The sequence below is a fragment of the Echinops telfairi genome, unplaced genomic scaffold (assembly GCF_000313985.2).
Source record: "Echinops telfairi isolate 266 unplaced genomic scaffold, ASM31398v2 ScPeMD7_7421;HRSCAF=8459, whole genome shotgun sequence".
Taxonomy (NCBI): domain Eukaryota; kingdom Metazoa; phylum Chordata; class Mammalia; order Afrosoricida; family Tenrecidae; genus Echinops; species Echinops telfairi.
This window is the reverse complement of record NW_022111321.1, coordinates 19,494,082-19,507,425: the sequence shown is the minus strand read 5'-3', so window position 1 is coordinate 19,507,425 and position 13,344 is coordinate 19,494,082. Positions and strand designations below refer to the sequence as shown.

General features: G+C 37.1%; 1 protein-coding gene across 1 annotated transcript in view; it reads left to right on the top strand.

Annotated features, from left to right (window-relative positions):
• The first annotated feature begins 694 nt into the window (after positions 1-694).
• Positions 695-13,344, top strand: part of RDX (radixin) — a 67,044-nt gene continuing 54,394 nt past the window's right edge. Inside the window, exons 1-4 of the mRNA XM_004708979.2 lie at positions 695-768; positions 6,710-6,793; positions 10,658-10,753; positions 12,164-12,438. Coding sequence (XP_004709036.1) covers positions 757-768; positions 6,710-6,793; positions 10,658-10,753; positions 12,164-12,438 — 467 coding nt within the window. The 5' untranslated portion in view covers positions 695-756. The remainder of the gene's footprint in view (positions 769-6,709; positions 6,794-10,657; positions 10,754-12,163; positions 12,439-13,344) is intronic.

Sequence of the window (13,344 nt, the reverse complement as noted above, 5' to 3'; positions counted from 1 at the left end):
ATATCTCCTCCCACCCCCAATTTTAATTTTCAAACTGTTCGAAAGGGAAAAACTACTATTTAAAAAGTTTCTCATCTTTTTATAGGTTTTATTCATGGAAACTTCTCTTATCTTTTGCAGTGTAAAAAAGGTTGAAATGTGTACCTGAGGTCAGCTCTTTGGAATCTGAATCCTTCTGTCTGTCTCACCGCCCCTCTCTGTATCAGGCTAGGTCTAAGGACAAACCCGATGCAAATTGAGGCAGATGGCATTTGAACCCTTAGCAAATAATCTTGTGTTCTTACTACATGGTATCTAATTACTTTATAATTTAGTAGCTAATCAATATAGTTTTCACTATTTAGTTGAGATATGTTATATTTTAAATCTTAGATTTAAATCTTTTTAAAGGAAATTATAGTACCTTGAAAAGTAGTATAATGTAAGAGATCCCTATATTACTCTAAACCTATATTTTAAAATGTTTTAATACTTTATTCTATATAAATTTTATGTGGGAAAAGGATGGGACTTTCTACTCCTATAAAGAGTTGTAGTCTCAGAAACTCAACCGGGACATTTCTACCCTATCCTATAGGATCGCAATGAGTTGGCATCAACTCAGTGGCAATTTGTTTTTTATAATACAAATTATAGTTAAAATTCTTATGTAAAAAGATTATGGACCAATTATGTTTTGTTTTTTTCTTTAACAGAGGTGACAACAAATTTCATTAAAGTGAATTCTCAAAGAAGGCAACAGAAGAGAGAAGCAAAATGCCGAAACCAGTAAGTATTTTATTACTTTTGACAGTACTTCTTAACAACAGCAGTAGCTTTAATTTCTTTTTAAGGAGCCCTGGTGGTATAGTTGTTAAGTGGTGGTCTGCTGACAGGTTGCCGTAAGACCGTCCCCCTTCTTTATCCATGGATACAAAGGTAACGGTCTAGGAACCTTATGGGGACAGCTGTACTCTGTAGTTTTGCTGTGAGTTGGAATGGACTGATGGTACACCGCAGCAACAAAGTTCTTTTTGGAACAAGATAAATATTAAGGTACAAAAGATACATATTATGGTAAGATAAAAACTCTCTATTTTGTGTGGCTAGGGCACAGCTTTATGTGGGTGTGTTAGGTTGGGTTCTCCAGAGAAGCAAAACCAGTGATGCTTGTATAGAAAGAAATTTATATCAAGAGGTGCTTTACACATTGTAGAAATAGGTAAGTCCAGTCTGGTTCAATTCAGTCTTCCCATGCTTCATGGAAGCTGATGAACAGGTAGCAAGCAGGATGATGATGCAGAGGTAGTGTGGAGCACAGGCTTGTGAATGCATAGGTAAATGAATCTGAAGTTGGTTGGCTGAATGAGCCCACTGTCAGCAATCCACTGATGGCTCTAGGTGTCAGCAGATGATGCAATAGGAGTTGGAAGAACCAGAGGCTATATCCAGGCCCAGCAAAAGGTGAAGGGCCAAAGATAATTATTCTCAACACAGTTTCTTTCTCATACAAAAAGCTATACTCCTAAGGAGGTGTCAGCAGGCTGCGACCTGATTGGGCTCCACTCCTCCCCTTACCCAGAGTGTCTAGTTAACATAATCACTAACCATCACAGTGGGCCAGTGGTAAAGATGGATATGTCACATTGTGTAGTTATGGGTTCATGTGTGAGTTCTTTTCCTGGTTCTGCCACTTACTTCATCTGGGTAACCATTGTTAATTTCACTCTGTTCATCTCCTAATTTCCTCTTGTGAAAGTGGGGATAGACTTAATTCCTTACTCAAGGTGATATGGTGAGAATTCAATTAGTCCTCAGGAAATGATAACTGTTGTTAAACAGGAGGGAATGAAAGATCAGGAGGATCAATGGATTATAAAGTTTCTCCTATTTATATAAAAAAAATACTGATATTTTTGATAATGTTTCTTTTGGCCAATAACTTCTTTTAACAAAACATGTTGGTCTTGGTTATTGAAATTTTTCTGCACATATATCAGTTTAGAACAAATAACAAAGCATTCATTGTAGGAGGCAGAAAAGAGTACAATGAAGTACGAGGCATAAAGATCAGAAGGGTAGAAGTAAAAATTTCTAATTGCAGATGACATTAATTTTTTATATAAAAAATCCTCAAGTAAAAGGAAATAGAGGAAAAAACTAGGAGGTAAAAGATATAGAGGTATAAACATAGGCATGTACATATGTAAATATATTAATATATAAAGATAGGTCTATGTACATATATTTATAGATTAAACATTAAGGTAGCATATGGACATTGGGCCTCGTACTCAAGTCCTCCTTCAACACAGAACACTTTGTTCCAATAACCTGGCATTGTGTGACGCTCACCTTCCCGACACAATTGCTGAAGATAAAATGGGTGCATAAGCTTATGTGGTGAAGAAAGCTGATGGTGCCCTGCTATTAAGAGATTTAGTGTCTGGGGTCTCAAAGTTAAACAAGTAGCCATCTAGCAGGGAAGCACCAAACTCACATGAAAGAAACACACCAACCTGTGTGATCACAAGGTGTTGAAGGGATCAGGTATCAGAAGCCCAAAACAAACAACTCTTGATGCAAATGAGGAGGGTTGGACTGGAGACCCAAAGCTCATCTGTAGACAATTGGACATCCCCTCACAGAATGGTCACAAGGAAGGCACGAGCCAGCCAGGGTGCAGTATAGCACGGATGAAGCATACAATATTCCTCCAGTTCTTTAATGCTTCCTGCACCCCACTATCATGACCCCAGTTCTATCTTACAAATCTGGCCAGACCGGAGCATGCATATTGGTACAGATAAGGGTTCTCAACACACAGAATCCAGGACAGATAAGCCTCTCAGGACCAACATTGAGAGTAGTGGTACCATGAGGGTAGGGGGAAGGTGGGGGGCGAAGGGGGAGAAAGGGAAAACCGATTGCAATGATCAAAGTACCCCCAAGGGGTACAACAGAACTTGGGTGAAGGGAGACAGCAGATAGTGTAAAATATGAAAATAAAAATAATTTATACATTTTCAAGGGTTCCCAAAGGTGGGAGGGGGAAAAAGGGAAGCTGATACCAAGGGTTCAAGTAGAAAGTGCTTTAGAAATAATGATGGCAACATATGTACAAATGTGCTTGACACGATTGATGTATGGATTGTTATAAGAGCTGTAGGGCCCCCAATAAAATGATTTATTAAAAAGAAAAATCCTCAGATATCTACAAAACAGTTACTAAAACTAATAACTGGATTTTGCAAGGTTGCTGAACACAGGGTATATAACAATTTAAATTGTATTTCTTATAAACGAGTAGCAAAAATTTTTAAAATGCAGTCACAAAAACTCCATTTATAATAGCATCAAACACCAAAATACTTATTAAATTTACAGAAGCTGTAGAAGATCTTCACACTGAAAACTTGCTGTGAGCAATGAGAGAGAGACTATAGGGCAGAGATTGCATAAAATGTCATTCTTCTCTACACATGTTGGTAGAGTTAGTGCAATCCCAATCAGTTGAATCTCAGCAGACTTCTCTGATTAAAATCGACCAGCTAATTCTAACATGTGTATGGCAACGGAAACTCCCTGGTCTCCCTTGCCCAGCACACACACACACACACACACACACACACACACACACACACACACGGTTTTTGGCGGGAGAAGCATGAAGTTCATTGAGAAAATAAAACTCTTTAACAAATTGTTTTTGCAACAATGGGTTATCCTATTGAATATGAACATTGACCCTTCTCCAACAACTTAGAGAACAATTAACTATAGGCTGAGAGACCTAAGTGCAAAAATCCCAAATTGTAACCTTTCTAGAAGAAAACATTAGACATCCATTTACACCTTTGAGTAGGCAGATTTCTTAGAATACAGAAAAGGAAAAAAATTAGACTTCTGTTTTCTAAAAGACAACAATAAGAAAATGAAAGTAATTGTAGGGTAAAGTTCTCATATAACTCAGTAAGACAGCCCAGCTTTTAAAATAACAAAACAAACTAAACAGATATTTTATAAAATAATTTATATAAATAGCCAGTGAACTCAAAAAGACACCCTTAATACCTTTATTTATCAGGAAAACACAAATTTAAACTATAGCGAGATGCTACTTTATATCACCTACAAGGTCAAATTTTAAAAGATTGCTAAATGCCAGTAAGGATGGTGGAACAATGGGAACTGGATATATTGCTGGTAGGAATATAGTGTAGAAATGCAATATAATTGAGTGGCAAACTTTTATTTAGTGTTTTTTAGAATAAGAATTCAAAACTGTATATATATTGGGTATCGATTAGACTTCTTCCTGATGCATACAAATTCTGCAGAAGACATCTTAAGCATTGAGTCCCAGTGGGATGGTGGTGGTTGTTTTCACTTTATAGTTTCTAGTCACTGCGTCTCACTGAGTACAACAGAAAAGGGTCATTGTTCCAAAGCACAAAGCTTAGAGAAATATAATTTGGTTTCCATATTTTATATGTCCCGTGGCCCACCTTTATTCTAAGTAGTGCCTCTCTAACACTGCTATGACAGAAGGACCACAGGTGGATGACTTCAAGGACCAAATTTCTTTCGCAGGCTTCGAGTCCAGGGTGTGCCCACTTTAGAGAAAGGCTTTCTCCGTGGCTCTGGAAACATGCCTATCACTCTGAACTTCTGCTTCGGAGCGGGTTTCATGTGATACGGCTTCTCGCTTTCCTCCTCTTTGTTTCTTACCTCAGCTTGCCTGTTTAATCTCTCTCCTATGTCAAAACAGATTGACGCAACATACACCCTACGCTAACCCTATTTCATTAACAACAAAGACCACCTATTCCGAAATGGGATTTTGACCCAGGCATTAAACACATTAGGATTTAGAACACATTTGGGGGATACACAGTTCAATGAGTAAAATACCACCTTTTGCCTCACCCCCAATTAGTGTATTTTCCATATGTAAAACGTATTCATCCGAGTATATCATCCTCAAAGTCGTCAAATACGGGTTGTCTGTAGGCATGTTCTGCTCTGAGTAAACATTGCTCTCTTTCTGTAAAATCTAGATTCCAAGATACCTGTTTCCAAAGTAACAATAGTGGAACAGGGACAAGGTAGATATTTCCATTAGAAGGTAAAATTGGAGGGCACTAAACAAGTCTAAAACTTAGCAGAACAATTTAGAGTAGCTCACAGAGGCTGTTCTTTGTGACTATTGGCCCTTCCCTCCAGAATGGATGTTGGTTACCATCTCTGGATTCTGCGTGGAGGCCTCTTGCTTCTGGGCTTCAACTATGCCCTCCAGGCTTACTGGGACACAGCCGCCTCTTAAAATTTTGAGCAGTTTCAGCTTTCTGGCAACCCCATCCTCTACCCAGTGGGCATGGCAGCCCTACCTCCTCAGCTTTGGGCACCAGCTCCACCTGTCTGGTCCTTATTAATGCCAGAACCACACTCCATAGCGGAGATGACCATCATCCAGAAAAGATAAAACTCTGAAACTTACGAGACTGTGGCCCCACTCTCAGGTCAAGCGACGTACTTCCCAGACTCCTGCAGTCGGCTCCACTGATGTCCAAGCTGCTGCAGGAGTAGTTGGTCTTTCCCTCCTCCTAGAGGACAAATGTAGCACCTTTGGCCCCTATCCACCTTTCCTCCCTGTGGGTTTCCAAGAGGCAGCCAGATTGCCTTTCCCTCTATCTGGTTTCTGACTTCTATCCAAGCTGGCAAGTTATTTTGCTTTGGGAGTTGTTAGACCCACCAGCCATAGGCTTAATCTCTTTAAGAAAGAAAAGATTATGTAGCTACATCCTCGAAAAACCCTAGGACACGTGTGTCTGCAGTTAGTAAAACAATTTTCAAAATCTTGAAGTTTTGTTTTTATTTTGCACAACTTAGCAAAAAGATCTAGTCTTGGAAACCCACAGGTGGTTGTACTCTGTCCTATGAGTTGGAATAACTAAATGGCAGTGAAAGTTTTTTACTTCACGTCAGATTTTGTTTGCAGTTTATTAAACTTCAGTTGTAAATACTTTTAGAATGTCAAAATTGTGGTGTTAGGACTGTGGAAACTGATGAACTGATGCTACTTTGGGGTAGAAAAATATTTTGGTTAGGATGTTAAGTTCTTGTAGAGAGAGATCCAACTTGGAAGGTATTCATGTGGGAAATTATTATTTAAAGCAGTTTAGCAAGTAATGACCTGTCTTTGAATGTTTTTTATAAATTGAAGAATGTTTGAATGTTTTATAAATTGAAGACTATGTTGCGGTATGAATAAAATTTAACACCTGACTTTTGCATGGAAAAACTGTGAAATAGTGAATGGAATTTAAAAAATGGAAGTTAGAGCTTAGTTAAAATCCTCTGCTATTTGATATCTATGTGTCCTGTGGCAGACAGTGGAAAGTCAGAGTTTCTATAGAAATATACATAGCATTTCCTAATATTGTTTCCATAAGTGAGAATATAGAAAGCCTGTGACTTAATGTTTAGTACATATTATATAGCCAATAGATATTTTTAAAGAACTTCATAAGCTCTTAGATTTAAGGTTTCCATGATTACAATCAGATTTTATTATCTTAATAAAGTATTTTATACAATTTTGGAATTGCTTTTTATTTGTGTATTATCCCACTTTATTTTATAAACCAAATAAAAGTACTTTCTCATGACTAATAGTTAATAAGCACATTGTCTTACCTACTCATAATCCCTTTTGTTTGCATTACAGATCAATGTCCGGGTAACTACAATGGATGCTGAGCTGGAATTTGCCATTCAGCCTAATACCACTGGCAAACAACTCTTTGACCAGGTATCCTTTAATCACATGAAAGATGCAGTTTATATAGCACCATAATTTGGATGCTGTTGCATTCTTCCTTCTACGTATTCTTGTTACACTTTTACTAATAGTGCAATAAGGTAACACTGGATGTTTCTCATAGTACCTCCTTGGGTGTCTTAAACAGCTATACAGTCTTTGTTATTTCTAGATTTGTGGGATAAAATGGTTTAAAATTATTAAACAGGTATTTAACATTTGCTCTCTGGTTGCCATGAGTCAGAATTGACTCGATGACAGGGAGTTTTGTTTGTTGGGGTATGCTGGTCATTGTAATGGAAACTGCAAGGGATACAGGTATATTCTACATACATACTCTACATAGTCCTTGAAGCCAATAGACAAGAAGAGGGAGATAGTAAAATATGGAGGCAAAGTGAGACTTTGGGGAAGAGTACAAGAGTTAAAAGCAAGAAAATTAAATACTGCTAATATACAGAATCCTGCAAATAACAGTGATCTACAAGTAGATGCATGGATAATATGCAAGCTGACTGGGTGTGTAGGGAAGAGAGTAGGAATAAGCTCACTATGTGTGTGTGTGTGTGTGTGTATTTGTACTTTTGCTGGAAATATATCCATGAATGTGATTGAGTGTAACAAAACCCATCTCACTGCCACAGAGTTGATTCTGATTCCTGGTAACCCGACACAGGGACTTATTGTAAGCAGACAGGTAGTAGCAGTTAGGATGTCATAGGCTTAAAATGTGCGAGGATTACAATGCTTATGGAACTTAGAGTTCTGGTCTTGGCTTTCTCAATCTTGAGTACACATTAGAATCACCTGTAGAGTTTAAATTAAAAAGGCAATGCTTGGAAACCACCTCTTGAGATTTTGATTCAATTGTCTGGGGCCTACTTTAGACAATTAGTCCTTTTTTTTAAAGCCTCCCTAAACCCACTGCCATTCTGTTTAGTAGCCACCCTCTGCGACAAAGTAGAACTGCTCCCTGGGGTTTCCGAGGCTGGCAGTTTTTACAGGAAAAGCAACTCTCATCATTCTCTCACGGAGTGGTTAGTGGGTTGAAACTCCTGACCTAGCAGTCCAATGAGTAGCCCACTATGCCACTAGCCACCAGGGCTCCTTTAAACACCGCCCCCTCTCACTGCCCTGCCACCAAACCAAACCAAACAAACACAACTCACTACCATTAAGTCAATTCCTATTTAACCCCGATAAGAATGTTAAATCAGGGTTAAGAATCACTATTGTAATCAAGTTTTATTGAGAAAAAGTAGTGATTGTTGCATAGAGGTCATGTACATTAAAAAGCTGAAGAGATGATTGCAGAGGAAAGAGGAAGGTCAATATGTGTCACATGGCACATGAGGTTTAGAAGGAATAAAGCTAAACGCAAGAGCCTGAAAGCAAAGGCAAAGGTCTCTGGTGATGTGGTGAGACTTAGAGGGGGGTGCGGAGAGGACAGAGGAGATGGAGACGAGGGAGCGGGAAGAAGACGAGGAAGCAGCAGCAGCAGCAGCAGCAGCAGCATTTTTGGCATTTGCATGATAGATATATTGGATCGCTCATTTCCCCAGTGTCATTCTAGCTCACACTGGCCCCAGCCTAATGCAATGAAAATTTAAAATTCCTGAAAAGTTATCTTCTCTTGACAATGGTATTCTTCATCTCCTGATTAGGTAGTTAATAGCCTTTCAAAGCTTTTGAGAAGGTCTCTTTGGATGTTTTTTGGAGGTGTGTTCACAAGTTTTTAAAAGCAAAATTACAGGCAGCTTAGTGCACCATACGTTATATTTTACTCTGAACTATACGACTCATTTCTCTTGATTTTGATAGGCCTCCTATTTGTAAACATATTCTAAATGTATAGAAAAAATGTTAATGAAGTTAGCATTTATTGTTCACTTAGCAATTAGAAATGAGCAGAATGTGGTACCCAGAATCTCACCAGCTGTGAAGACTTCTTGGTGGATATTAAGAAAGGAAATGTTTATTTATGGAATCTCAGTGCCACCGGGTTGATTCTGACTCATAGTCACCCTACAGAAAAAGGTAGAACTGCCCTGTGGGTTTCCAGGACTATAACTTTTTATGGAAGTCAAAGGCCTCGTCTTTCTCCCTTGGAACACCTGGTGGGTTTGAACTTTCTAACCTCGCTGTAGCAGCCCAACAAGTTACCACTACACTACCTGGGCTGCTGAATTTATTGAGTAGAATTGTTTTAATTTGGACACCAGGGAAAATGAAGTACCGTTCATTATAGTGGAGTAAAGCCTAATGGTTCAAAACATGGGCCCTGGTATTTACATCTTTACTCTTTAAAAATGAACACTTTGTAGTTCACAAAAATCACCAGTTTGACATTCTGTTTGACAACAAACTATTTTGACATTTTAATTTTAGATTTTCCCTCTTTTAACAAAGAATACCCAGAAATACTAAAATAGAGCAAACCAAATATTTAAAAAGCATCTCTTTTGACCTTAACTCACTGTTAGCAAATTCATGGTGTCTGGGTAAACATATATGAAGGATTTTATTATTACTCAAGTAGAAATAAACATGCTAGAATAGTCTTAGAACTGTTTGCTTTATACATATTCTCTAGCTTCACCTTTTTCTGTGATCTTCTTTGTATTTGACCTTTTATAAATTCCTTCTCTTAAAAAAAAATCTCAAATACCAAGTAAACTGTCATTTTCCCTACCGTAGCTTAATATTTTTCTTTTAAATTATATATAGATATCATTTCAGTTTACAATTTTGATAGGAAGTATAATGAAGTCATATGTTATTTTGAACTAAAATTATGGACAGGAAGAATACATAAACAGTGTTTATCATGTAAGAACTAATATAAAATCTTTTCCTTAAGGTGTAAAAATATTAAACTATCTCCTGGGCCATTTCTCACATTTCAAATACAGGGTTTTGTTCGTTTTCAAATATTTTGCTAAATGTAGGTACAGCCCTGGGTGTGAGTTCTAGTTTCCACCTCTCTGTTTATTCTAGTTCTTTGAAGGCACTAACGTAACTTAGCATTCTGTGAGATGACATAAATATTAAGATGAGTAAGAAAACAGCATCTGTACTTAAATTTTATATTGTCAAGGAAGATAAATACATGAATAATAAACATGTTATACTTATAAATAATAAAATTAACTATGGTAGAATAAATTTTCTAATAAACATGTAGATAAAGTATCATGGGCTCATTAGAAAACAAGTGATTAATTTTTATTAAGAAGCTAGTAAAGGCTTCATTTCCAGAAGACATGTTAGTTGAATTGGACTTAAAAGAACAAATTATTCAACGAGTGGTAAAAATATAGAAGAAAGAGTCTAGGGAGAAGAAATAGCATGAGCAGAGGGTTGGAATATTAGAGTTTATAGACGACTCAAGAATGCTGATATAACACAAAATATAGGGAGAATGAAAGGATGTGAGGATGAAATCACCAGGTGCAGAACTTGGGGTGTGGCATTGAAATGTGTTCAGGGATCCTTTCCTTATGAGCAAAATATTTGTTTAGGTAGTTGTAGTATTTTGAAACAGGAAAGTGAAAATATGACGGCTGTCTATCGATTCTCCAGAGTGTTGTTCTTTGTGGAGTCATTATGGGTGAAGAAAGGGAAGTATGAAAAAGTAGTTCAGATTGGAATTGAAGTGGAATTGCAAAATTTATTATCTAGAACCTAAATATGAGTTTTTAGAAATGTTAAATTTTTTAGCATGTTGAATTTAGAAAGGTTCCTTTCTCTGGTAAAGGAACATACCTCTAATGTCTATGTAATTGTTTTCTTTTGAAGTACAGTGTCATCTAGTTATAATGTGAATGTTAAACTAAGTTTACCTTTTTTTTAAAGGTGGTGAAAACAGTTGGCTTGCGTGAGGTCTGGTTTTTTGGGCTGCAATACGTGGATAGCAAAGGTTATTCTACTTGGCTTAAACTAAATAAAAAGGTAATATACTTTGATTTTACATTAATACTTAAGTTAATTTGAAGTTCGTAGGATTTTGCTGGAAAAATTTTTTTTAAATAGAAACATTTTTATATGCTAATCATTGGGAGGTAAACATGTGCTTTATTTTCATTAGACACCATCAAATTTTCATCATAGCAAAAAGACTTATTTTTCTACTTGAAATCTTAACACTTAAGTACTTTTAAAATCAAGTATTACATATAGTATGTTGACCTTGAGGTAAGCATTTGCAGGATAAGATTACCAGGAATGTGAAGATAAGCATCAAGTTAGTTATTAGATAGGATTTGTGAGTTAATAGGTCAAATCATGAAATTCAGCATAGTATTTTTTTCATCTGGATGTGTACACTTATGTACGTGGTACCCCCCAAAAGCTGGAATTGCACTGGGCAGAGTGGAGCCTCTGTAGGAGCCGCTAGGTGAGCATTGAGCAACTTGCTCTGAGTTAGTACACTCAGTTGGTGCTGCCTGGGAAGGTTCTCTTTGGTCACTGAATTTTTCTGTAAAAGCAGGTTCACTCGAACCTCGTTTTTCTGGATGGCCGATTTAAGAGAACAACATGTGGCTGTGAAATTTTGTTTTGTGCTCAGGAAAAATGCCACAGAAACTGTTGTGATGTTGAACACAGCTTACAAGGACAGCGCTGTGGGAAAAACTCAACTGTACGAGTGGTTTCCTCGTTTCAAAAAAGGTGAAATGTCGATTGATGACAAACATTGCTTTAAACGTCTGTCACCTTGCCAAACGGCTGGAAATGTCCACTGGTAGTGCATTTGGAGTTCATTCCACCAGGTCAGACTGTTATGCAATCTTTTCCGCACCTCTAAGTAGAAAGCTTGATAACAGTGTGCGACAAAAAGACCTGATTTGTGGTAGATGGGGGACTGGTTTTGCCACCACAATGCACCTGCTCTCGCAGCCATCTCAGTGCACCAGTTTTTGGCAAAAAACATCATGCCTCTCTTGCCCCACACACCTTAGTCACCTGACCTTGCTCCGTGTGACTTCTTTTTGTTTCTGTAAATGAAGAGGGCCATGAAAGGACAGTGATTTGATGATGTAGAAGTGAAGAAATAAACGAGGGAGGTGCTGTCAGCCATCCAAACAGATGAGTTTGAAAAATGTTTCCAAGAATGGAATCGCAGATTGGACAAACATATTAAGTGCAATGGGGAGTACTTTGAAGGTGAGAAGGTTGTGTTGTAAAAAAAAAAAAATACATAGCTTTGAAAAAAAAAATCCACTTTTGGGGGGAGTATCCCTCGTATATCCGTGTGTATACATTGATTTAGTTAGATGCCCACTTCTAAAAGGAATTTGAGGTGATTAAATAAAATTATTAAACTAATATTTTTGCTGATCATACTTGAAATTACTGTTCCAGGTGACACAGCAAGATGTTAAAAAAGAGAATCCTCTACAGTTCAAGTTCAGAGCTAAATTCTTCCCTGAAGATGTTTCTGAGGAATTAATTCAAGAAATAACCCAAAGACTTTTCTTCTTACAAGTTAAAGAAGCCATCTTAAATGATGAGATATATTGCCCACCAGAAACGGCAGTTCTTTTGGCTTCTTATGCTGTCCAAGCCAAGTATGGCGACTATAATAAAGAGATCCACAAACCAGGCTACCTAGCTAACGATAGACTTCTACCCCAACGGTAAGTGAAATGTGCCTTTATGTTATATTTCTAAAAAAATTATCTTCGATAAATAGGCAAATACAATTTTGAGGAAGATCTTTTGGAGATTTTTGGACCAAAGTATACACTTCCTAAAAATATGACCGAGCACTTTCTACTTCTTTTTTCTTTATTCCCATAGGAGAAGCAATAAAAGGAAGGTAGTGGTAACATGGGCTAATGCAGATGTGACTGTTGTTGCTTATTAAAATTCTATCCTGAGCAGGTGTGATTTTTATAAATGATTTTCAGAATGGTAACTGGCAGTTCTGCTGTCTCCATAGGATTAAGTTTTTTAGCTTTTTAAACAGTTTCCCCCCCCTCCCAATTAAATTTTTAGACTCTCACTTTAGTATTTTGCTTTTATCTGTAGTGGATTTCCATAAATAGTATTTTAAAATAACATGCTTAGGGCTTAGGGAATAAATTCATTAGAATACCTTCAATCCTAAGTCCCAATCTTGGTCTATTGTCCACTTTTCAGGAAAAACTAAAAAAAAAAATCACATTCCCCTGGCAATTAAAAACTTTTGTACTGTAACCCATAATCCAGGACAAAATGTAGATAGCTACTTTTGCAGTGGCCCTCCCCCAATCATTCTAGCAACCCTTGAGAATTTTGACCTTAGATGCCTAAACTAACTGAGTCACAGGGTTTAAATATTTAAAATAGCATGCTGTTTATAATTATGGTTCATTACTTCTACAGTTCATAATTTTAGCTGTAAAGTATGATATAAGTGTTATCTGATATTTTTGAAATCTGGAAAAAAACAAAATTAAATATGACTTATTTAATCGTTGTATTAGGGGCTCATATAACTCTTATCACAGTCCATACATACAGCAGTTGTGTAAAGCACATTTGTACATTCATTGCCCTCA